The 26,850-nt window shown below is 34.7% G+C and overlaps 1 protein-coding gene across 2 annotated transcripts in view; it reads left to right on the top strand.

Annotated features, from left to right (window-relative positions):
- The window catches only part of LOC149782530 (fatty acid synthase-like), a 207,642-nt gene that overhangs the window by 76,038 nt on the left and 104,754 nt on the right, over positions 1–26,850 (top strand). For both annotated transcript variants that reach the window (XM_089933967.1, XM_089933968.1), the window contains exons 15-20: positions 714–875; positions 2,703–2,817; positions 4,909–5,201; positions 10,683–10,820; positions 19,901–20,019; positions 25,406–25,544. In XM_089933967.1, the coding sequence (XP_089790093.1) occupies positions 714–875; positions 2,703–2,817; positions 4,909–5,201; positions 10,683–10,820; positions 19,901–20,019; positions 25,406–25,544 (966 nt within the window). The remainder of the gene's footprint in view (positions 1–713; positions 876–2,702; positions 2,818–4,908; positions 5,202–10,682; positions 10,821–19,900; positions 20,020–25,405; positions 25,545–26,850) is intronic.

A 26,850-nucleotide genomic window follows, 5' to 3' on the forward strand; every position in this document is an offset into this window, starting at 1 on the left:
ACAGACAGGTGAGACAGCAGTGATCCATAACGGAGAGTGCTTTAGACCACTCGGAGCCCTGGCCTAATTAAGATTACAGAAGTAATTATGCACACAAAGCTTCCTGATCTTACATAATTGAATGTTTCAACATAGTTGCTGTTCTACTTAGACAATTGAACTGTCCAGCATAATTGCTATGCTATTTAGACATTTGAACTGTTTAGCATAATTTCTGTTCTTCAGCAATTGAAGTGTTCAACATAATTGCTATGCTATTTATACAATTGAACTTTTCAACACAATTGCAATGCTACTTGGACATTCGAACTGTTAAACATAATTGCTGTTCTACTTGGACAATTGAACTGTTGAACATAATTGCTGTTCTACTTGAACTGTTCAACATAACTTCTGCTATTTAGACAATTGAACTGTTGAACATAATTACTATTCTACTTGGATAGTTGAACTGTTGAACATAATTGATATGCTACTTAGACATTTGAACTATTCAACATAATTGCTATGATACTTAGACATTTGAACTGTTCAACATAATTGCTGTTCTACTTGGACATTTGAATTGTTCAACACAATTGCGATGCTACTTAGACATTTGAACATTTATAATTTGTTTTTGGTATTCAAAAGTGGAAGCAAGAGAAATAAAAGCGATGCAATTTTCACTAAATTGACTTCTTGTATTTAGTTAAAATAAATAGTGTTTGTAGGTTGTGATGTGTACCTGTATGAGGTTAAGCTGGGCAGAGCTGATGAAGCATATCTGCTGGGACCTAAGGTTCATGTCCTCTCAATCATGGATCATGGACAGGTGATCATAGCAGTTGATGTCAGCCATAAGGAAAAAGTGTTGGAATCGATCCACACCAGGGGTATGTACATATATAAATTTTAGCAAGAGATTAGAGCGAATGAAAGAATAGTCAAAGTCTTGTAATTGATTTAAACTTAATAACTTCCATTTGATACACTTGACAGTAAAGTTCTTACAGGAACATATTTTTTCATGCCTCAAAAGTGTACATCCTGGTTTTTGGGAAAACTTGCTTAAAACTAGCAATTCCAAGTGCATGTCTCTATCATGATACTAGAAATTTCACAATTTTCTCAGAACCAACAAGAAGACCAGTGGCTGATGTATCATTTCTTGATGAATGTCTCTATCATGATACTAGAAATTTCACAATTTTCTCAGAACCAACAAGAAGACCAGTGGCTGATGAATGTGCAGTTTAAAATTAGTCTCAGAAATCTATTTTATAGCAAACACCCTCTCCTACCTCCAATTCCTGTATTTTGTGCTAAAGGTGTATGTTTTATTAGGTATGACCATATTGGGAGAGAGAATAAACCTCCAGAATGGAGAGTTGTTAGCATAGACAAAAGAAACCAGCTCTTCCAATATATATTATGAATGCAGTGGGGGAAAATATTCAGAATGACATCAGTGTGTACTTATCATCTTGAGTTTTAATGACATGAAATTTATCCTAAAATAATTTTTAGTGCGCAGTCCGAGTAGAATAAAGCATGTGCTATATTTCGATATTATAAGTGTGTATCTTAACGCTACAGCTAGGTCCCAAAGCTCTAGATAAACACTATATATTTGCTAATTTTATGCAAACATACTGAAAATGCATCAAGACATTTTGAATTCATCCATACTGCACAAAAAAAATTAATTTCAGGCATCAGATCCAAAAGTTGGCATTGTGTTACTTATGCCTTAAGTATTGTTCATGTTTTATGATGGTGCGTTTGATGAATATCAGCTATGCTATGACACTAGTTCCATATGTTCTGTACACATTTGTTTGATCATTGTGATAACGCTAACTCAAACAGATCCATGTAATTAAATGCACTCTAAATTAGTCATAGTCTTTTAGCTGTTTGATGCATTCTAAGTGATTCATACTCCATCAGGTATAAGTTTTTTCTCTTGTTGAGAAAACACCCCAATGAATTATAAAAAGAAGAAAATATAGTTAAAAACCATGTTGTAAAATTCACAATGAAGTCTTGTCTAGAGCTCTGTGTCCACTCTGCAACTTTCACTAAAGACTATTGTTCAGGCTACCTAGTAAACCGTTATATCATGCAAGAAATGATGATGACTTTCTATGCCCATCATGTCTATGAAGGGGTCATAAAGCAGAGTTGCTGCAAGGGCATGCATCTGCACTAATTGTATAAAATTTGTGCACTTAGAGTGATGCTGGAAAAGTCTGCAAATAAGAACTAAGGCCATTTTGTCCTCTCCCCCCCCTCCATTTTCTTTCGCTCCATTATTTTGGTGAAAAGGGGGTAGCTTTTCTGTTAGATAAAATCCTGGTACTGTATTTACTTGCTTGTATGTTGACTTCAACTGAAAACTGCACAGACTTTTTGATTTGCATATTTCACAGGCATATCTTAGTCTGTGCAGTTTGTTTGCAGTCAGATTCAACTTAAAGGCAACTGTAGATGGTATGTATTTGTGTTTTTGAAACATAGCAGTTGAATTACAGGATACGTTCTTAGGAATTTTTTTCCAGATATACATGATACCTTTACAGTTTTGTAGCATACATAGGCAGGTCCCATGACTGAATTTCACCAGATGGGCATATTGTAGGTCATATATGTATGTTTTTGGTTCTCAGATAGGCATAATATAAACTATACTACGATTTTTTGCTTACTATGTTTTTCAGGTGGTTTCTATAGAGAATTGCCATGTAGACTGCCCATGTACAGTAGTTTTATGAGACGTATCAGTGACAGAGTACAGAAAGAACTTCTGGACATAATTGTTGCACCGAAGTACAAGTAAGCTTGAAAAAAATATTTGTATAGTTGAGAAAAGAAGAGATCAACTAAATTTTATAATAAATTTGCTTCAGATTTTCTAGTGAAGGCCATTCATTCTTGCATTATTATTAAAATTGTTTGATGTCGGCAGACATTTTCGTTATGATTGTCAGTACCATGTTTGTACAGAGATTAAAATAACCTGATGAAATGAATGTTTGAATTGCTTTTATGTCTATTCTGATGCAGATCAAGTAATTTGTTACTGTATTAGAAGTTAAGACACTTGTATGCCAAAATAATAGTAGATTAAGGATTTTTTTCAAGTAAAGATAGATAATAATTGCCGGCTAATTGAGAAGAGTTAGTATTGTATGCCTGTCATGAGGCAGTACATATTAAGATGTTGCTCATCTGTTACCAATTCCATTTCAAGACAATAACTTGAGCTAGCCAGGCTTTATGAATGACCAGGTTTTATGAATGACCAGGCTTTATGAATGACCAGGCTTTATGAATGACCAGGCTTTATGGATGACCAGGCCTTATGGATGACTTATACTTTGGATATGGAAGAGTTTTTTGGTCAAAAGCATGGTCACTGTCACAGAAAGATGAAAAATAGTTTCTGTACATTAAGTTTGAGGTAGCAGTCAGCTATGGTTATCAAACTTCTATTGATTTCTGGTCAGAATATCAAAGGTCAAGGTCACTGAGGGAAAAGGAAAAAGGGTTACTGCAGAATAATATTAGTTCTATATTAAATACTTTGACCAAACTTTGTAGATGGCTTGTGCTTGCAGTACAGATGATTTGATTTGGCATTCAAAAGGTCTAATACAAAGGTCATTGGCTGAAATAAAGTAAATGGTTTCCACACCATATCTGTTCTAAATCAAGGAGCTGGACAAACTTGTGGCTGGCATATATGGAGTAAGGAAGAAGTCGACTGAATTTGGGGTTAAAGTTGCCATTTTCATGGTACCTGTGATTGAAAGAAGAAAATAAATTTCTGCAAAAACAATTCACTCCTAACAGAAGATTAGTAAACATGGTATAGATATAATGTTGACTACTCAAAAAAGTAAAATTTTGTGGCCACACCATATCTTCAGATGGAGCTCAGATGTCCAATAATCCAGTTCCATAACATGTTCAGTATCCATACAGTTCAGTCCATTTTAACTGCCTTGGTGTTTCATTGGTAAGAGCATTTAGCTTCCACTTTCAAGGGCCAATAAAGTGTTGAAAATACCCATGAACAGCCAACCAGTCTATCTGTCCTAGGACATTTCATTTCTGCTGAATATTTTTTGAATGAGTTCATGGATTGAAATTTTATATGAAGCTCAACATTCAAGAAAACCACGGTCCATTTTGATTTTCATTGTTTTCAAAGTTTTATAGAGTTATTGCCCATTTGACATGGAATTTTGCCCATCAGTTTTGTTGTTGTTGTTGTGGTTGTTTTAGGGTTTAACGCCATTTTTCAGCACACGATAGGCTATACGTGGCGGCCAGTATTAATGGTGGAGGAAGAACCCGGGAAAACCCCGGAAAGAACCACCGACCCACCATCAGTTTTGTAGCAACTCAGCTTTTGAAAAACATGGATTAAAATTGAATTTGATAGAAGTCATCATTAGGTTAAGCATGATTTGCAACATGTGCCGGCAAAATTTGGTGGAGGAATGTTCTTTTTTATTCTGAACTTTGCCCTTTAATTTTCTTTCTGCTCAAACTTCTAAATGAAGGACTTGATGCATTGAAAAAAAATTTGATTGAAGGCTTTACATCAAGAAGATCAGGGTAAAGTTTGATCTTCACTAATTTCCAGTAAAATGTTACCTATGTTTGGCTTAGAAGTTTAACCCTTCAATTTTTGCTCAGTAATTATTGCAGAACTTCTTGGATTCAAACCAGATTCAGTATTTAGAAGACTTTGGCCAAATTTGAATTTTCCTTGTTTTTCAGCAGGAGCAAAATTTGTATGGAGTTATGGATCCTGATTGACTTGGCCCTTTGTCATTAGATTGTATCATATTGGTAGGGATATCATTGGTATATAGACACATTATAAGTAGATAACTCGTTTTGTTATTCTTGCAGATCATGTCGTCTGCTCAGTGCCCAGTCAACATGGGCCCAGCCCAAAGCAGAAACTCTATGGGATTCAGTTTATTTGAGCGATGTGTTGAGGAAACCAGTAAATGTAAGCAGTGCACTGCAACTTTTGCCGTTGGAGTCCCTCATCTTAAGGGTCAGTGCCTCATCTGGACTGAAGACCATGGAGAAGACAATGGAGGTCAGCGAGGGGACAGAAAGAGGACCAGTACGTGGCCTATGCTGTCGTGCCTCAGCTAAGTCCTTGTGTGAGGTGATAGGCAACATGCATCTGACAGGTAAAATGAGGTTTTTTTTATATATAAAAGAATGTGCTTTTAGATAATGAAGTTTTTATTATATACAGGTATTATTGCGGTTCTTGCAAGCAGGTTCCCAGTAATGAAATGTTGAAATTTGAAACAGTGTCACAAGACATATTGACTAATAATAGGCCGTCAATGTGTTGTCATATGTACTTGCTTTATAAGTCATGTGAAACTGCAAACAGCTGTTTCTTCTACTGATTACTCCTAATAAACTGCACGGGCTCAGATCTGCAAGCATATTTTGCGATGGCAGATCTGAGTTTGTGCAGTTTGCAGTTGGACTTGTCATGTCGGTGAGTATATATGGTATATTGTTCTAGGTTAAAGATAAGGGTCCATAGCATTATGGTTCAGTGGGCTGATGTTTTCTTCTAGACAGTGAAGTGCTGACTTCTTTCACTTTTTTATATTGATATTTAAAGTCTTACAAAATGACAAATTCTGTAAAATGCTTCATTCATTGTTGGAAACGATGTGATCATATTAGGATAAAATCAGTATGCCATGACTATGTGTATCATGTCATTGTGGACTCAGAGACTGGTTGTTGTTTTGGGTTTAATGTCATTTCTGAGCGCAGGATATACTATGCCTGGCAACCAGTATAACTGATAAAAGAAGAGCCTGGGAAAATGCCTGTAATAATCACTGACCCACAGGAAGCTACTGGCAAGCTTTCTCACATACCTACATTAGCCGATCCCCAGACTTGAACTCAGATTGGACATAAAATTACATAGTTGCAAGTGGCCGTGAGTGGCAGAGTGATATAAAGTGCTCACCATTATGGATCACTGCCATCTCACCTGTTTGTGTGGGTTTGAGTCTCAGGCTCGGCCATGTGGGTATGTGAGAAAGCTTGCCGGTAGCTTCTCATGGGGCAGTGGTTCTTTCTGATGTGATAATACTGGTAAAAATGGTGTCAACATTTGCAGACAAAAAAATTGCAATTGATTTTTAACGATTATTTGATATGACATCATATGCACATGGTCATGATGTTAAATTTGGCATTAAAATAGCCATTTTGTGCTGAAAAGGGAACTTTTTTCAAAAGAAATAAGGAAGACTACATGCAGCAACCAAATTCATTTTTTTACAGAATATTAATCTATGCATGAATAACCTTTTACTTCAATATCATTTTGGTTGCTGCATGTGGACCATTTGAAAAATGGTAAAACATTAGTTGACATTATTTGGTACCTTGCATATCAACAGCAGTCCAGTAATAATTAATCTAAACTTATGTTTCTCCTACATTGAACACATAATTTTTACATATACCACAATGACTATATGTTTGCTGTATCATATATACATTTGGTATAGTGAAACAATGTGAAATAAACATTTAATATCATTCCTTTGTAAATGGGTATATGTTCATCAAAAAAAGCAAATTTTACCACATTTCTCTCAAAACCTACTAGCATAATTGCGTATATGTTTTATATTTGGACAGAATACACCTTTATAAAACCTAAACATGCATGCACACCTACGTCTTTTGTACTATCAGTCAAACAATTTGAGTACAAGGTATCATAAAAATGCCCTTTTTCTCCTCTTAATGTTTTAAAACTGAAATTATCACCTGTCTTTTGTATTATTTTTGCCTTTTTCTGATTGCATTTTGGGACATTCTAAGTATTCGTCAGATACGTGTAGCTAAATACAGAAGAGGCACATGAAGGCGGTCAACCCACAAGAACAAGAAAAACTGTTTATGGTCTTTTACTGATTGGGTCTAAAAGATAATGAAATGATGAAAGAATATATATATATATATATATATATATATATATATATATATATATATATATATATATATATATATATATATATATATATATATATATATATATATATATATAGATAGATAGACACACACACAATGTATCTTGTCCTTGCCATGATTGTTTTAAATTGCATCTATTTTGATTTTTATATTCTACCCTTGTATGAAATCACAATCTTGAACTCGGACAAACCTCTTCAGACTACAAAATAATACTTTGAATCATTCATATGCAAAAAGTACTGAAATTAGCTTTGAACAAATTTCAAATGTTTATGTTTTAGGATTATTATTCATTGTTTCCCATTTTATGAATTAATTCACTTCACAACTTTAGTTTTCTTTGCTGAAGATGAGATTTCAGTCTCCAGCTGACAATAAAACAGAAAAACTAACTGAATGCAGTAGTAAGCTGTCAATTTGCTAATTTTAAAGACTCCACATACTGAATGCAGTAGTAAGCTGTCTATTTGCTAATTTTAAAGACTCCACATACTGAATGCAGTAGTAAGCTGTCAGTTTGCTAATTTTAAAGACTCCACATACTGAATGCAGTAGTAAGCTGTCAGTTTGCTAATTTTAAAGACTCCACATACTGAATGCAGTAGTAAGCTGTCAATTTGCTAATTTTAAAGACTCCACATACTGAATGCAGTAGTAAGCTGTCAATTTGCTAATTTTAAAGACTCCACATACTGAATGCAGTAGTAAGCTGTCAATTTGCTAATTTTAAAGACTCCACATGGTGTATAGGTCAAGTGTATGACTGCTTCCAACTACCATTAAATCATAAATATGCATTTTAAGCCTCTAATGGTGGGTAAAGTTTTTTCTTTTATATTTACATATATACGTATATACAAATAAATTTGTTATTTTCCGTCAGTGATTTCCTTATTTCTGTCATTCTTTCTTTCCTCATCAATCTAAGATTTGAATTAGCCTAAAAATAAAACTGAAAACAATTTGTTTTTAAATACAGCAATTTCAACTGGTTGCTTATATTTGTCATGATCTAGCTCATTTGGAGTCTTTCTTTTGCATCTTTGCCCATGTTCATTTCCTGGATTTGTAATGTTATATACCTGTCTGTTGTAATTTAAAATGTAAATACATATTGTATTTGTAGTTGTGGATCCTCAAAATTTGGCAAGATGGTCTACCATGGCTGGTCCATTTCTTTCAAATCAAATTAAAAATGAACAGTTCAGTTGCACCTCACCACTGGTCAAAAGTTTTTCTTATCCTTGAGTAAACATCCTCTTTTAAAAAGTCTTCATGTCCCTCATTACTCATTTTGTATATCCTATGCTAGGTACATGCATGTGAATGCATATAAAATGTATCCATGAACTCCATAATGTTACTGATTATTAACAGAATCTAAAATCTCACCTTAATGTGCTGTCAGTGAATAGAGCCAATGTCATAATTGTACTTCTCACATACACTTTGCATATAGCATGTGCAGTTTAATGTTTTTTATATTAAACATGTTAACATATCACTTTGTGATTTTGATTGGTCCTTAATAAGCCAATGAAATTCTTGCACAGTAATCTCTTTTCTGATTGGCTGTGATTGTGGGAAAAGTTTCTTTACCTGCCTCATGGAACCATTCATTTTTATTAATACTATCAATATTTTGGCAGCCACTTTTTAAAAACTGACTGCGCAAAGGGAATTTGGGGAATAAAGGTCACATCTTTTTGAATATGAAGAATTTACTCCAACTGGGACTCATTACACCATGTATAGTATATAATGCTAGGAACAATGGCATAACCCGTACGATGAGAACAAAAAGTAAAACTAATGGTATTGTTCAGTTGATAGATGGTGTGGAAGTATGAGTGAGTTGTATAACTGTAAGATGCAGTAATAAACTCACTTCTGTTCACAGAAGAATGTGGACATAAACCAGTCTCCCTGTTCATGGAACTTCATCCACCTACAACATATTTACATGGTAAATATGTGATGCAATTCTGACTCAAAATTTGTTGATGTCTTCTGTAGTCTCCTGTTCCAAGTTAACCCTTTACCTCATAGAGCATAGCGACAAAGTGCAGCGCACTATAAATAGAACACCTGTTACCTAGTTGACCACATACGCATAGCCTGCCTGTGAACTGTTAAGCAATGTAGTGTATGTTACGTTTAACAGCAGTTTTAACCATTTTACATTTTTGGTACACATCTATTATATGTGGAACAATTTAAGAGTAAAGTCCGATTGTTATAACTGTGTAATTATTTATCACGGAAGAATTTGTTATGTGCTTTAAAATATGGAGAGAATTTGTTCACCGTCATGTCAGTGAGGCCGTGTGACCAACTGTAGCAGCCATTTCTCATACTCGAAATTTACAAGTTTTTCGTCTGTGTCTGCATCACTAAGTCATCTGAATTTGATAATTTATAAAAACTAATTGCTGTCTACATCAATATCAGAGACTTTACCTAGGTTATTGAATCTTTCATAGTTGTGATTCTAATCGTGAAAACTTCGTAAGTACTGAATGAAATCCACGACCGCCATTTTGGAGAGTGGAGATTACGACCCAGCTACTTTAAATAGCAGATATCTACCAGTACATAAACAGTGACCACATGATCTGATGTAATTGTCATTTGCAGAAATGAATATAGTATCGAATAAGGGGTTTTCTCCAAAGGTGGCGGTACGAAAACCGGCTTAAAATGGCTGATGTTTACAGCCGATATCAAAAGGCACTTCCATGCGACTTTTGCAGAGGCATCAAAAGGCACTTCGATGCGACTTTTGTAGAGGCATCCAAAGACGGTTGCATGAGGTAAAGGGTTAAATAATGCAAATATCCAGTCACAATTACGTTACAGTAATTATGGGAATTTCTGCATCCTTTCATATGAATATTACAGCAATGTAATATTTAGTTGTGAATGTGACACTTCACCACATACATGGATCATCTACTGCACTCTGATACTGGATCAAACAATGTGACATGACATAGATTGGACATTCCATGTTGGAAAAAAAATTGCCTGTGGAAAATGTTCAGTTTATACAGAAGGACGCTTGTTCTTTGAATTATTATTTGTAAAAAGTATTATCTACTTTTATATGTTAATATTTGTTTCACTTCATTTGGGATTATTTTTTATGCACAACAAATGAAAGGTGCAAAATAAAGGAAATTATTTGTTCTTCATTCTATCTAAATAATTTCCAAAGAAATAAAAATAATCTCAAATGGGTAATGATTTGATATTGAAATTATGAAATGAATAATGACCAGCCAAGGCTTGCAAAAGCTGAACATTATTCAATGAGTTTCATAAATTCAGTATGAAATCGTGACTCATTTGAGATCCTCTATATATATAGTACATGATGCTTGACTTGTACTATCATTGTATGCCACTTAATTAATTTCCAAATCACTGTATCCAATAATATATCCATGTACCTTCAATTTTTACCATTTGCAGATCTAAAAGTGAGTAGGAATGATAGTCAAATATATTTATTGATGGTACCTAGTCAAATACATTTATTGATGGTACCTAGTCAAGTATATTTATTGATGGTACCTAATCAAATATATTTATTGATGGTACCTAGTCAAATATATTTATTGATGGTACCTACCTATCTGTTCCAGGTCTTGACCTTAATGTTGGATTTCTCTACAATGTGGCCTACCCACTTGGGATTGAAACACCCTGTATCAGTCCTCTTGTCACCTGGGACCACTCGGTTTCATGGAATATCCCCGAGTGGACAGAATTTGCTTGCAGTGGTAAGATTTCGTAATTAATAGAATTTTGAAATTTTCTTGGTAATGGAACATTTGTAGAAGGACAGACATTGTGGGAACATTTATCCTAAATGATATTAACTCTGGAACCTTAAATGAGCAGTACTCAAAATGATGTAAAATCTTCACAAGGAAGACACACCAAGATTAACGTAAAATCAATAACTTTACAGGGAACATCTACCCTAAAGGATATAAAATAAGCACCTTTGCTTAAAACTTAAGTCATTGTATTGCTTTTATTAAGTGCATGAATGAAATGGAATATAACATATTGCCAAGATATTTTATAATTAGGAGATGGTTAATTGTGCATGCTTTTAACAATTGAGAATTCTGAAAGTTTTGAAATAGGAAGTGTTCTATGATTGGAGTAAAAAGTGAATTAATTAAATACAAATTAGAGTGGTTGTGAAACACATATCCATGTCTTTCCCTTACCTAATTCAGACTCTCACTCTGTGCATCTGGAGCATCAGAGGCTGATATTATTTCCAGATCTTAATTTGTCTACTCATAATAGCCTCTGTGTATGTGTGAGAGAGAGAGAGAGAGAGAGAGAGAGACTGACTGAGACTCTAAAATCTTAAAAGAAAAAATGTCAAAACCAGCAACTTTAGTAAAATCCAGCAAATAATGTATTTCCGTAGTAAAAATTTAAAACAGGAACTTAACAATATTGTGAATTAAATCACAAATACTCCTAAAAGTTCTATCACAAGTCCAGAATGAATTCCAATGGTGTTCCGAATAATTCCAATCCTGTATGTTCTGGTATACCAATAGCCTGTAATAGTTTTGATGTGCTAACAATTTTGGTTTATCATCATAATATAATCCATAATGTCCTTAAATGAATTTATAATAATCCGAAAGTAGTGATTTTGCCCAAGAGTATCACTGAGTCTTTGTAATTCCAATAAATAATTTTAAATAAATAAATCCTCTCAAATTATAACTGAACACAACTAAAAGACTGATTCCACTACAGATGTTAAGTTAGGAAAATTAATAATTGTGATGTAAACAACCTCAATATAAAACCCTATGACACAGTAAGAGGACCAGGATGATTGTTAAAATTTCATTTTCAGAACATTCTAAGTTGTAAACAAGGTCTTTTACTAAACAAGACAGGCATCAGGTTGACCAGGAATTTCCATTGAGAAAACCATTGCCCTGAGTTCAGATCCAAGTAAATGTGTTTAACCCTTTACCTCATGCAAGTTCCTTTGGACGCATCTATTCCATTCTCATGAAAGCACCTTTTGACACCTGTTGTAAAAATATCAGCCATTTTGAGCGTGTTTTCATAGTGCCACCTTCGGGGGAAAAACCCCATTAGATACTACATTTGTTTCTGCGAATGACAATTATGTCAGATCACGTGGTCACTGTTTATGCACTGGTCGATATCTGCTATTAAAAGTAACTGGGTCGTATTCTCCACTCTCCAAACTGGAGGCTGCAGATTTCGTTCAGTACTTGAGTTTTCAGGCTTAGAATCACAGTTTTGAAAGCTTCATTAACTTAAGTAAAGGCTCTGGTGTTGATGTTGGCAGCAATTAGTTTTTATATATGATCAAATTCAGATGATTTAGTGATGTTATTCAGACAAAGAACTTGCAAATTTCGAGTATGAGAAATGGCAGCTTTAGTTGGTCACGTGGCTTCAATGACTTGACAGTGAATGAGCTCTCTCAAGATTTTAAAGCACATACAATATTCTTCCGTGAAAAATAACTATACAGCTATAATAATTGGATTTTACTCTTAAATCTTTCTATACATAATATGTCTACCAAAAATGTAAACTGGTTAAATTGGATGTTAAAGGTAACATATACTACACTACTTAACAGTAAACAGGCAGGCCAATGTGTATGGTGTCGAATAGGTAACAGGTGCTCTATTTATAGTGTACTGTACTGGGTAACTTTGCTACATATAAATTGAAGGGCTAAAAAGCCATATGCTCTGTGGTAAAGGGTTATAAAAAGATAATATTAGCTAGGTAAGCCAAAACTCCAATCCTCAACTCAGTATCAGTACAAGTACAGTTTAATAGTGCTTTATGTTGACATGTTAACATATCACTTTATGTGAATCTAATTGGTCCAAATAAGCCCATGAAATTTTTGCAAAGTATTCTCCTTAGCAATTGCTTGCAACAATGGGACTTTTCCTGGTCCTGTCTTCTTGAATTTTTTCCAATAAAGTATTACTATCAACAGTCTCCAACTTTCCAATTGATTGCTTGAGGGGCATTAGGATAAAAAAAGTTAATCTGTCAGAATATGGCCAATTTAACCCACAGGGCTTGTTACAAATTAAATTAAGAGTAATCGGTCAATGGACAGAGGTCTGATGGACCTGAACACACAACTAGGACAATCGTGGTTTAATTGTCAATCTAAAGGAGCCTCCTTTTTTTAAAACAATAATGAAAAATGCTAAATCATGTAATGCCTATGTCTTGACACAATACATTCAATCTGGAGCTACCATAATATTTAGATTTCGTATAATATTTGGATCCAGTAATCATCCTTTCTCATGAATATCCAGTAACTGGAATGATACATTTTTATATTATATCCACTACTGTATTTTTTTGTGAATGTCCATATTATTGGAATCATCACACATTAGGTGCAAACATTGTAAACAGTCTTATCAAAACCATGTATATGCATGTCAAATACTCCGACTTGATGGGAATCAACTATGTGGCACTATGCAGGAATTTCCATCAGCAATCCAGTATTGAAAATGTTGTTTTGTGTAAAATGTTATGTTCATTTGGAAAGACTGCTCAGGAATTATAATTTGTAAAAGAAAACAATCTACATTTAAATGTTACTGTGTTTGACAATGTATTTAACTTTTCAATTACATACACACAAAAGAACAGAGAAAGCTAACCCTTAGCTTTTGTCCTTATGCTAAGGACTTCATCAGCAGACAGATATGATCTCTACTGACTGTCAACATCACTTGGTGGAATGGTGAGCAGTGTTAACAGATTGTCCCAGATATGTGGCAGGTTATAACAGCCTCCGTCCTTGTTCAGCGTCAGTTGGTAACTGAAAAGTTAAATACATTGTCAAACATGATTACTACACAGTTAAGCTTTCATTCAGTGTTACTTGTTTTAAAATTGCGCATTATAAATTCAACTTGCATCTTTATGTTTACATGCAAGAACTGAATTGTGCATTATAAATTCAACTTGCATCTTTATATTTACATGCAAGAACTGAATTGTGCAACATCTGAGCCTGAATAAACTTGATTATTTCTTTCTTCTATTAAAATAAAACTGTGATACACAGAATCTGAAATGGGTGGTGACTAAATATCAAATTTATGATGTTGTTGTTGTAGGGTTTAACGCCATTTTTCAGCACACGATAGGCTATACATGGCGGCCAGTATTAATGGTGGAGGAAGAACCCGAGAAAATCCAGGAAAGAACCACTGACCCACGAGAAGCTACTGGCAAGCTTTCTCACATACCCACATTGGCCGAATCGGAGACTCGAACACACACAGACAGAGGTGAGATGGCAGTGATCTGTAATGGTGAGCGCTTTAGACCACTCCGCCACTCGGAGCCCCTCAAATTTATGAAGCTTGTTAAATAATTTCCAGTATTTGCTTACCAAGGCTTGCAATTATTCAATGAGTTTCATAAATTCAATATTAAAAAAACACAAGAGGTCCAGGATTTTATTCCTGAATTTTCTTAGTTTCAGAGAGAGCGGAAAAGTTAAACCATACTCTTTACCAATAACACCAAATGGTCTACTCCCAAACATTGTTGAGTGTGGGAACTATCTCCTGGGTACTTGACCCTGGTATAGTTCACATTTTTATTGTTGACAGAAGCCACAAGTTGATTTTAGACCTATAATTGTAATGTACAGTTTAAACAACTAATAATAGCTTCATTATTCTCTATATGTATATCAGAATTTTTTTTCCATGTAAACAAAGAGGAGTAAATATGTTGCTTTGTGTCGGGTTTTGTAGTTTCCTAATTGAATTTTACAGGTTTTTATGTTGTAAATAAACAAGGCTCTTTAGATCATTCTAGAAGGTTATTTTCCATTAGGTAACATTTATTTTTATAGAAAATACTAATCGTTGCCTGAGATCTAGTAGAGAACTATATAATTTTGTAACTGTGAGGATTTTACCATTTGTGCTTTAACATCTAGCACCTTCAAGTTGTATTATGTTGTGACCAGTATGGGGTGAATTTTTCTTTCTTTAAATTATTGAATTCAAGTGATTATTTTCTCTGGAAATACAATAGTGCTCAGATAAAATTCTTAGATAAGACATTCACTGCAATTTATACTGAATTCAAACCTGGAATAATATTTCTGTTTTTCAACAAGAGACTGTTGACAAATCAGCAATCTGTAGGCTATAACAGACACGTCATTGCCTTCAGTTTTGGATCTCTTTGGGACTTGAACTGAGTTTTATTCAGGACTGTAAATTACTAGAACTTAAGTCTGTAATTCTTTGATTAGTTTGGGATTTAATTCGCAATATCGTAAGTTCTTTTTTCTCATTTTCACTTTGACCGCTCTGGTGGCCTAGTGGTTAGAGTGTCCGCCCCAGATGCGGGAGGTCGTGGGTTCGATCCCCGGCCAAGTCATACCAGAGACATACAAAAATGGTACTGGCATTCCGCATTAAGAATGTTATTGTTAGGACTGGTCGGCCTGGTGTCAGGATAATGTGACTGGGTAGGTCATCATGCTACATGTCTGCGGCATGATGCCTCAGAGCTAGACATCACTATAAACTGCCACATTGCAGGCATATAACTGAAAAATTGTTAAAGCTACGTTAAAAATAAAAAATCACATCACATTTTCACTTTGTAATTTTACTAAGCTTGTTGTTTTTCACTCTTTTCTGTTAGTTATTTAAGAGCATAGACTTATAACAGAAAATTGGGGGACTTGTCCGGGATACAAATTTTGCTACAATATTTCAGAAAACTTTGTTTTTGAAATTTAAATTCCCCTAGTTTTGGAGTTTTCAAAAACCCAAGTATTATTTCACATTTTAGAAATCTTTAGTGAAATCAGCAAGCTTTTTACAATATCATTAAAGCAGAGAAGTTTATTTTGAATCCTACCCAGGAAGGGTTGGAAATTATGAAAATGGAAATACAGCTAAAAATGTTGAATTAGAGATAAGACAGGTTCAATTTCAGAAAGAAATTATACAGATGGAAAGAGAGAGGGATGTGAGAAAAATGCAGTTACAAAAAGAAGAAAAACAAATGCAAATGCAGTTGGAGAAAGAGGAAAGAGAGAAACAAATCCAAATGCAGTGAGAAAAGGAAGAAAGGGAATATCAATTTAGATTTAAAAATTTAGAGTTGGCAAGTGAAAAGCACATACCCACTTTACATACAAATTCAAGTTTTGATGTTGCTTAGAATATTAGGTGAGTGCCCCCTTTTAGAGAAAAAAAAGTAGATAAATATTTTACTCATTTTGAAAAAATTGCTGAATATTTGAAATGGCCAAGAGAGCATTGGACTCTTTTATTACATAGTGCACTTTTGGCAAAGCCCAAGGCATATATGCATCTGTGCCAGTACAGCAAAGTGCTGACTATGATCTGGTTAAGGGATGCATGTTAAACGGTTATGAGTTGGTCTCTGAGGCTTATTGAAAATGATCAGGAACTATAAAAAAGAAGCTGGACAAACTCATGTCGAATCTGCAAGAGAAAAAGAGCAGCTATTTGATAGATGGTGCTTAGCCAAAAAAGTTGATCAAGATTATGAACATATATGACAACTTGTATTACTTCAATAGTTCAAGAATTGCATTCATTGTGATGTTAAGACTTATCTTGATGAGCATCAGGTCGAAACCATGGAAAATGCTATTCATACTGCTGATGAGTATTTCTTAGCTCATAAAGTTTCTATTGTAAGTAAGTCTTCCACTCAGCAATCCTCTGTTAAACAAATATTTCAGCCTAATATGAGCCCTTCCAAATCTCATTCTGGCACAACTTTTAGAAATTGGGTTTCTTATAAGATTGATTAAGTTCTTTTCCTATATATGCCTATTGCAAGAAGGGACCCATTATTTCTGATTGCTACAAATTGAAAAGTAAGCAACAGAAACAAGACAGATCTATTCCAAATGCTCTTATTTCTAAGAGGTCAAGGTGAGTCATGTATTGAAAGCAATACATTTGTTGGGTCTAATAATCCCCAGTCTGATTTTATTCTGGAGAATTATGAACCATTCATGTCAAAGGGTCCTATATCACTCATGAATGATTCAGCCAGTCCTATCCCTATTAAAGTTTTAAGGGACACATGAGCTTCTCTGAGTCTTTTATTATTAGGTACTTTGCCCTTTTCTGAGAATTCTTCTAATGTGTTCTTATTCAGGGAGTATAGTGTGGCTTTGTTAATGTTCCTCTCCATTGTGTAAATTTGTCATCAGACTTAGTCTCAGGACCAGTGACAGTCAGAACAGTGTATGCTTTACCCATTGAGGGCATCCATTTATTACTAGGCAACAACCTAGCTGGAGACAAGGTTGTAGTTAATCCATTTGTAACTGACACAACTTGTTTGGATCAGAAAGTCAATCCTATTGCAAAAGAATTCCCTGATTTATTCCCAGCTTATGCAGTTTCTAAAGCTATGGCAGAAAAATCTCTTGAGAATGATGTTGATCAAGAAATATTCTTTTAGCTGACACATGAGGTCACTTTCGCTCTTCGTTTTGATCAATCAGAGGTTATGATCAGTGATCCTCTTTTAACTACTCATTCTCTTTATTCTAATTAGTTTGACAAATGACAATAACATTTTGTCAAACAGGAAAAGATCTTTAGATCTCCTGTTTGTTTCAAAGGGCCATTATTGAAACTGAAGCCACTTAAGTACCTGTTTATTTCATTAAAAATGGGATTTTTATGAGAAAATGGAGGTACCTGCTGGTGATGAGTGGTCAGTGAACTATAAAACTTTAATTCCAAAATCGTACAGACAGGAAATACTTAGTCTGGCCCATGATACTCCTTTGGCTGCTCATTTAGGGATTTATAAGACTTATCACAAGATCTTGAATCACTTCTATTTGCCAAAAATTAAAAGTGATGTTTGTAAATATTGCAGATCTTGTCACACTTGTCAAATGGTATGAAAACCCAATCAGAGGATACCCAAGGTTCATCTGCAACCTATTCCTGCATTTGATGAATCATTTAGCAGAATAATGGTAGATTGTGTTGGTCACTTATCTAAGACCATGTCAGGTAACCAATACTTGTTGACCATAATGCGTGCATCAACAAGATTCCCAGAGGCACTTCCTTTGAGTAATATTAAAACTAAAACAATAGTTGTTGTTGTTCAAGGGTTTGACGCCATTTTTCAGCACAAGATATGCTATACATGGTGGCCAGTATAACTGGTGGATGAAGAACCCTGGAAAACCCAAGGAAGATCCACCCACCCATGAGAAGCTACTGGCAGGCTTTCCCATGTACCCACACTAGCCGAGCCTTTGACAAAACAATAGTAAAAGCTTTGATAAAGTTTATTTTACTCAGTTTGGCCTTGCCAGATCTGTTCAGTCTGATCAAGGGTCAAATTTTATGTTTGGAATATTCCAGCCAATTGTGCTTTGATTTGGCATCCAGCAGTTCAAGTCAAAAAGTGAAATTATGGTTTAACACAACTACAGTGGAGGGAACTTTTGAGTCTGGTGATAGAGTTCTCTCTTGCTCATTCTTAAAATTTTCTTCAGATTGGGTATTATGGCCCTTACAAAGTTAAGAAGTAAATGAGTGAGTTAAATTACAGTAATAGTACTCCTGGAATGTAAATAAATTAAAGGAGTACAGGTGTGTTGAGAGCGATAGCCAGGTTAATCATGTAATTAATTTATGGAATGCAATTCGACTGTGGAGTAACACATCTTCAAAATTCAGAAATTATGAATAATCTTGATCAGAAACTTTCACATCTGCAGCAACAAGAAAAGAATGAATTAACAGTTCTTACTTGAATATGAGCACCTATTTCCAGATGTTCCTGCAAGAACAAATAAAATCTACCATGATGTTGAAATTGTAAATTCCACACCTGGGGAAGCAACACTCGTACAGGATGAACCCTCTCAAACAGGAATGCTTGAAAAAAAGAAATTCATTATTTGATGAGAATGATTTCATAGAGCAGAGTAAATGTGACTGGAGTTCACCCTTTATTCTTGTTCCAAAACCAGATAATACTTTCTGCCTGTGCACTGATTATAAAAAGGTGAACAGTGTGACTAAAACAGATTCATTTCCATTACAAAGATTCGATGACTGCATTGATAAAATTGGAAATGCACAGTATGTCACCAAAAAAATGACCTTCTGAAAGGATTTTGGCAATTCCACTGATGGAAAGGGCAAAGGAAATTACATTTATAATATTTGATCATTTCCTCTGTGTGTGTGTGATTTGGATCTTTCACGTAGTTTTAAAAAAAATTCAGTCATATTATGATGTCAGTTTATATTGATGTCTAGCACTGGGGTAGCATGTGCAGACATGGCATCGTGTCCCATCCAGTCACATTATCCTGACACCAGTCCTGACATTAACCTCTTACTGTTGAGCACCTGGCAAGGCAGCTGTTAGTGCCATTTTTCTAAGTCTTTGATATGACTCGGCCAGGGATCGAACCCATGACCTTCTGCATTCGAGGCAGATGCTCTAACCACTAGGCCACCGGAGCGGTCATCATTTCCTTAAATACTTTTAACTCACTTTGTTTTTTTTACATACCAGTTTTCAAATTTCTTGCTTTCTACAAACCACACATTTGAAGACTTGACAAATAATGACCCCTTTGTGAAAATAAAATGGCTTTTTCTCCATCGATTTTCTCTATAGGAAAATATTTTTTTTGTTAAAGGAAAGAAATGACAAATATTATGTCCATGGAAATGAATGAATTCATAATGTTCATCTTCTCTAAATATCTTGTTCTGATTTTTGTGTTAAGTGAAGGATGAACCCACGTACCAATACACTCTATATGACTACGAGTTAGAGGGAATCCATGCCCCAGTAGCTATGCTGTTGTTTCATGCCTGGCAGGCCATTGCTCAAAGAACACAAAAGGTAAGAAAGGTGTTTCTTCTCCACTATAACACTCATTATTTTATTTGTTCCCTCTTTATAGCACTGATCATGGGGGCCATACAAGTTTTATAACTGAGGGAACCATAAATTGAGGGATGTTAAAGTAAGGCTTTGTCCTTATAGTGAATTGAACACAAAGATATAGTGATGTTCAAACACTTGCTGAGATCTAAAATAAATGAAGTGACAATGATGTATTAAAAATGGGATCCATGACCATACCCTGTATTATTCATTTACCTTCGTGTCTTGGATGTCTCTCTCCCATTCTTGTACATTTCTTGGATGTCTCTGTCCCATTCTTGTACATTTCTTGGATGTCTCTGTCCCATTCTTGTACATGTCTTGGATGTCTCTGTCCCATTCTTGTACATGTCTTGGATATCTCTGTCCCATTCTTGTACATGTCTTGGATATCTCTGTCCCATTCTTGTACATGTCTTGGATGTCTCTGTCCCATTCTTGTACATGTCTTGGATGTCTCTGTCCCATTCTTGTGCAAGTGCTGGAGGATTTGCTTACATGCATGTTTGGATGCCTCTTCACCATCTGAATCGAAGCATGTTTATACACCTATGGTAAACATCTGCCACTTAGAGCTGGTTTTTGTTGTGCCAGCTTAAAGTTAATGGAAAACTCCCAGTTCGCTACTTACAATGAGGTCAATGACTATTATGCAACATTATGTGGTTGATGTTTGTAATGTAGTTGTAACCTATTATGTAAAATAACTGGGTCAGATTCTTCACTTTTCAAAATTGAGGCTGCGGATTTTGTTGAGCTCTTGAGTTTGGATTATTAGAATTATGTCAGATATACAGTATGTTATGATGTCGATATAGTCAACACTGATATTTGATAATTTATCAAATTCAGATGATTTGGCAATGTATAGAAAGAATTGATGGGGAATGAGTTCTCTCAAGAATTTAAAATGATTATAAAAAATTCCAGAAAAATAATTATATTACTATTAGATCAGATTTACTCGTAAACCTTTTATAATAGATGTGTACCAAAAAGGTAAAATGGCTAAAATTGATGTTGAACTTGATGTGTTCTATGCTGCTATAAATTTAACAGGCAGGCCTCTGTGTATTGAGTCACATAGGTAAGATGTGTTGATGTGTTCTGTGCTGCTATAAATTTAACAGGCAGGCCTCTGTGTATTGAGTCACATAGGTAAGATGTGTTTTATTTATAGCAACACGCTGGGTTGCTTTGGAATACATATATCGACTGCATACATAACAACCAACTGAGGTAAAGGGATATACAAGGGGCATTTTATACTGAGGGACTTTATGGTGGGGGACAAATGTACTTGACTTAAAATCTTACTCAATATTCTGATAAATCAAGAGTGTCTGTTTTGAGTTAGATTTTGAAATCACCCCTCCATTTAACCCTTTACCTCATAGAGCATAGTGACAAAGTGCAGCACGCTATAAATAGAACACCTGTTACCTAGCAGACCGCATCCGCATAGGCATGCCTGTGAATTGTTAAGCAATGTAGTGGTGTTACGTTTAACAGCGGTTTTAACCATTTTACGTTTAAGGTAGACATCTATTATATATGGAAAAATTGAAGAGTAAAGTCCGATTGTTATAGCTGTTATTTTTCACAGAAGAATATATAATGTGCTTTAAAATCGAGAGAGAACTCATTCACCGTCATGTCAGTGAGGCCGCGTGACCGACCGTAGCTGCCATTTCCCATACTCGAAATTTACACGTTTTTCATCTGCGTCTACATCACTAAGTCATCTGAATTTGATAATCAATAAAAACTAATTGCTGCTTACATAAATATCATAGCCTTTACCAAAGTTATTGAATCTTTCATGGTTGAGATTCTACTCGTGAAAACTTCGTAAGTACTGAATGAAATCCTGCCTGTGATCTGTTAAGCAATTTAGTGTATATTACGTTTAACAACAATTTTAACCATTTTACAGTTTTGGTACACATATATTATATGTGGAAAAATTTAAGAGTAATGTCCGATTGTTATAGCTGTGTAATTATTTTCCACAGAAGAATTTTTTTATGTGCTTCGAAATCTTGAGAGAACTCGTTCACCATCCTGTCAGTGAGGCTGTGTGACCAACCGTAGCTGCCATTTCCGATACTCGAAATTTACAAGGTTTTCGTGTGTGTGTCTATCACTAAGTCATCTGAATTTAATAATTTATAAAAACTAATTGCTGCCTACATTAATATCAGAGCCTTTACCTAATTTATTGAATCTTTCGTGGTTGTTATTCTAATCGTGAAAACTTTGTACGTACTGAATGAAATCCGCGGCTGCCATTTTGGAGAGTGGAGATTACGACCCAGTTACTTTAAATAGCAGATATCGACCAGTGCATGAATAGTGACCACGTGATCTGATGTAATTGTCATTCGCAGAAATGAATGTAGTATGTAACAGGGGGGTTTTCCCCGAAGGTGGCGCTACGAAAACTATCTCAAAATGGCTGATGTTTACAGCTGGCGTCAAAAGGCGCTTCTATGCGAATCTTGCAGAGGCGTCAAAAGGCGCTTCCATGCGAATGGAGTAGAGGCGTCCAAAGACGCTTGTATGAGGTAAAGGGTTAACTGAACCAGTGATCTGAGTTCCTACCCTTATTGACTATGTCTTGAGTAACATTTATTACTTGAAATCTTGGGTTAACTATAAATATGCCATGTAATATAACATAAGACTATCATAAATCGTAATTATTTACTGGACTTACTTCAATTCGGACATAGAAAAATCTTGATTAAATTTTGTTATTAAATGTGTTGTTTTTATATATATTGCTGATTTTAAACAAATTTATTTTGGTACCATACTTCCAACAGCCAGTGTATTTCAAAGTCATCACTTTAATTGAATGTTCTCCTTTGAATCTCTCCTAGTAGATGTCACCTTGGAATAACCAGCACTTTGGCTGTCCCATTGATCAGAAATTAAAATCATTCAAGTGACAAATACAACATGCATTGATTACTGGTGCAGTAAGACAGAAATGAAAAATTAAGTGTATAGTGAAACTTATTGGGTATGTTTTCTAAGTACTATACCAGCCTACTATATATGTTTAAATGGAACAGCCCTTAGGATTGTATATTCAGATTAGGCATTTCAGTTATAAATGAAGTATGCTTATACAGATTCACATTTCACTTCATTATATATGCATAGTTTAAGTAAGTCCTCAAAGGTCTGGCATATATCACTTGCAAGTCAAAAAAAAGGTATTTCCATTTTTCATGTTCACTTAGAACTGCAAAGTTAATGGAAATTTATTGTCATTTCAAAGTAATTATTGTCATGGCCAGTACAATTAAGCTTTCATGATAATGCAAAAAATCAGTGAAGTTTCTATGCATGGAAATGTAAGTAATCCTACAGCTACTTGTCATGTGTATAAAGTGTATCATTGCATGGAGTATGTACATGCATATACTAATGTTGTGTGTATAAAGTGTATCATTGCATGGAGTATGTGCATGTATATACTAATGTTGTGTGTATAAAGTGTATCATTGCATGGAGTATGTGCATGTATATACTAATGTTGTGTGTATAAAGTGTATCATTGCATGGCGTATGTGCATGTATATACTAATGTTGCATGTATAAAGTGTATCATTGCATGGAGTATGTGCATGTATATACTATGTTGTGTGTATAAAGTGTATCATTGCATGGAGTATGTGCATGCATATACTAATGTTGTGTGTATAAAGTGTATCATTGCATGGCGTATGTGCATGTATATACTAATGTTGCATGTATAAAGTGTATCATTGCATGGAGTATGTGCATGTATATACTAATGTTGTGTGTATAAAGTGTATCATTGCATGGTGTATGTGCATGTATATACCAATGTTGTGTGTATAAAGTGTATCATTGCATGGAGTATGTGCATGTATATACTAATGTTGTGTGTATAAAGTGTATCATTGCATGGAGTATGTGCATGTATATACTAATGTTGTGTGTATAAAGTGTATCATTGCATGGAGTATGTGCATGTATATACTAGTGTTGTGTGTATAAAGTGTATCATTGCATGGCGTATGTGCATGTATATACCAGTGTTGTGTGTATAAAGTGTATCATTGCATGGAGTATGTGCATGTATATACTAATGTTGTGTGTATAAAGTGTATCATTGCATGGAGTATGTGCATGTATATACTAATGTTGTGTGTATGAAGTGTATCATTGCATGGAGTATGTGCATGTATATACTAATGTTGTGTGTATAAAGTGTATCATTGCATGGCGTATGTGCATGTATATACCAATGTTGTGTGTATAAAGTGTATCATTGCATGGAGTATGTGCATGTATATACTAATGTTGTGTGTATAAAGTGTATCATTGCATGGAGTATGTGCATGTATATACTAATGTTGTGTGTATAAAGTGTATCATTGCATGGCGTATGTGCATGTATATACTAATGTTGCATGTATAAAGTGTATCATTGCATGGAGTATGTGCATGTATATACTAATGTTGTGTGTATAAAGTGTATCATTGCATGGCGTATGTGCATGTATATACTAATGTTGCATGTATAAAGTGTATCATTGCATGGAGTATGTGCATGTATATACTAATGTTGTGTGTATAAAGTGTATCATTGCATGGAGTATGTGCATGTATATACTAATGTTATGTGTATAAAGTGTATCATTGCATGGAGTATGTGCATGTATATACTAATGTTATGTGTATAAAGTGTATCATTGCATGGAGTATGTGCATGTATATACTAATGTTGTGTGTATAAAGTGTATCATTGCATGGCGTATGTGCATGTATATACTAATGTTGCATGTATAAAGTGTATCATTGCATGGAGTATGTGCATGTATATACTAATGTTGTGTGTATAAAGTGTATCATAACATGGAGTATGTACATGTATATACTAATGTTACATGTATAAAGTGTAATATTGCATGGAGTATGTGCATGTATATACTAATGTTACGTGTATAAAGTGTAACATTGCATGGAGTATGTGCATGTATATACTAATGTTATGTGTATAAAGTGTAACATTGCATGGAGTATGTGCATGTATATACTAATGTTACGTGTATAAAGTGTATCATAACATGGAGTATGCATATAGAAATAGTTGTTAAAGAGACATTTGAATAAATTTATTGAGGTAAAGTCTAAAACCTTGTTTTAGGAAATGAACAGGAATTTTATTTTGGGATTTATTTGTCTACTATGAACACTGTACTTTATATAGTGATTGCCAGTTAAAACAGTTTTTACTACTTACATCAGTTATTTAATTGTTGCTATGTTAACATTGTGTATTTCTTTTTATGTTACATAGAACTCTGATGATAACTCCCCTGCAATCCGATTGTATGACCTTGTGACTCCAAATGACCAGGAGCTGTCCAAAGACATTCTGCCTGGCTCACTTGTACAGGTGCATCCAGGTCGACACAGATTTATTGTAGTCAAAGAAGGTATGGCAGTCTTGTGTGCAATTTTTAAAAATATTTTGTTGAAGGTAATATTTTTTTCCCTTATTGTTGTTAGATATTGAACTTGCTACAAAACTTGTTTAGATTGAGTAATTCTCAGTATAACTAAGTAAACTCCATCCACAAATAATTCCAATTGTTATGAATTGACTACACATCCTGTACATTGGCTTTCAATGCAAGAAATACTGTTCTGGAATTCTTTACCCATAGCTAAATGAAATGGACTACTTTTGGGTCTCGTTCTGCTTTAATTATATTCTACGTCGAGCTTTATCTGTATCAACTCAGTAGTAATAATAAACATAATAATGCAGTTTGTTTCCCCTTCCTCACTTCCTTGTAACTTCAGGTCACAATTTGCAATACAAGATATAATCACTGCTTAGAAGATAAAGGACTAGTCACCCAGTCAGATGATTGCATTCCATCATTTGCCTCTGTAGCCTAACAAAACATACACCATACAATATGAGCTACTGTACCTTAATTGCTAATAAATAAATTATTGCTGTTTTGCTTCTGTAGTGTGTTCTGATTAGTTGTTTTTCATTGTCATGGCCCTATGACATAATAACAGTGGATCTTGCCAAAACTGAAATCAATTTTTGTTGAAGGAGATAAGAATATAGAAAGTGAGCACCATGGATGCTAAAGATATATTTGTAATATAAAAGTGAGTGTTACCGTCATCAACTGTAGTGTTGGGATTCTGTAGTTTGTATTAGCTTGGAAAAGTTTTTCAGTACACTTAGTTCCACATAATAATGAACAGTGTAGATTGGTGATGAAGATGGGGCCAGCTACAGTACATCTCAAGCAATTTTTAGATTCCTTATACTTCATGGTGGGGGATTTAATCCCCTCCAGTTTTACACCAGGTGGAGTATTGATACCTACAAATCACTACCCACACATCATTGAGGGGTGGGCCAAAATTACTGGTTGACATTTTGAACAGCCACTGAATGAAGACAACCATGGAAAGATGGATATCTAATATGGTAATGTTCAGAACCTACTTGGTACTCTGTTTGTGAACTTGAAAAAACGTTTTCATGATTTTAGGAAGGTTTGCACATCAAGGTACATGGAATTGCCAAATAATAATATCTTACCTGCAAGTCAAAATGGGGGCCCCAAGTGGCCGAGTGGTCTAAAGTGCTCACCATTACGGATTATTGCCAACTCACCTCTGTCTGCGTGTGTTAGAATCTTGGGTTTGGCCAATTGGATATGTGATAAAACTTGCCAGTAGCTTCTCGTGGGTCAATGGTTTTTTCCAAGG

This window comes from Sinohyriopsis cumingii, chromosome 15 (assembly GCF_028554795.1).
Source record: "Sinohyriopsis cumingii isolate HCF-2022 chromosome 15, ASM2855479v2, whole genome shotgun sequence".
NCBI lineage: Eukaryota > Metazoa > Mollusca > Bivalvia > Unionida > Unionidae > Sinohyriopsis > Sinohyriopsis cumingii.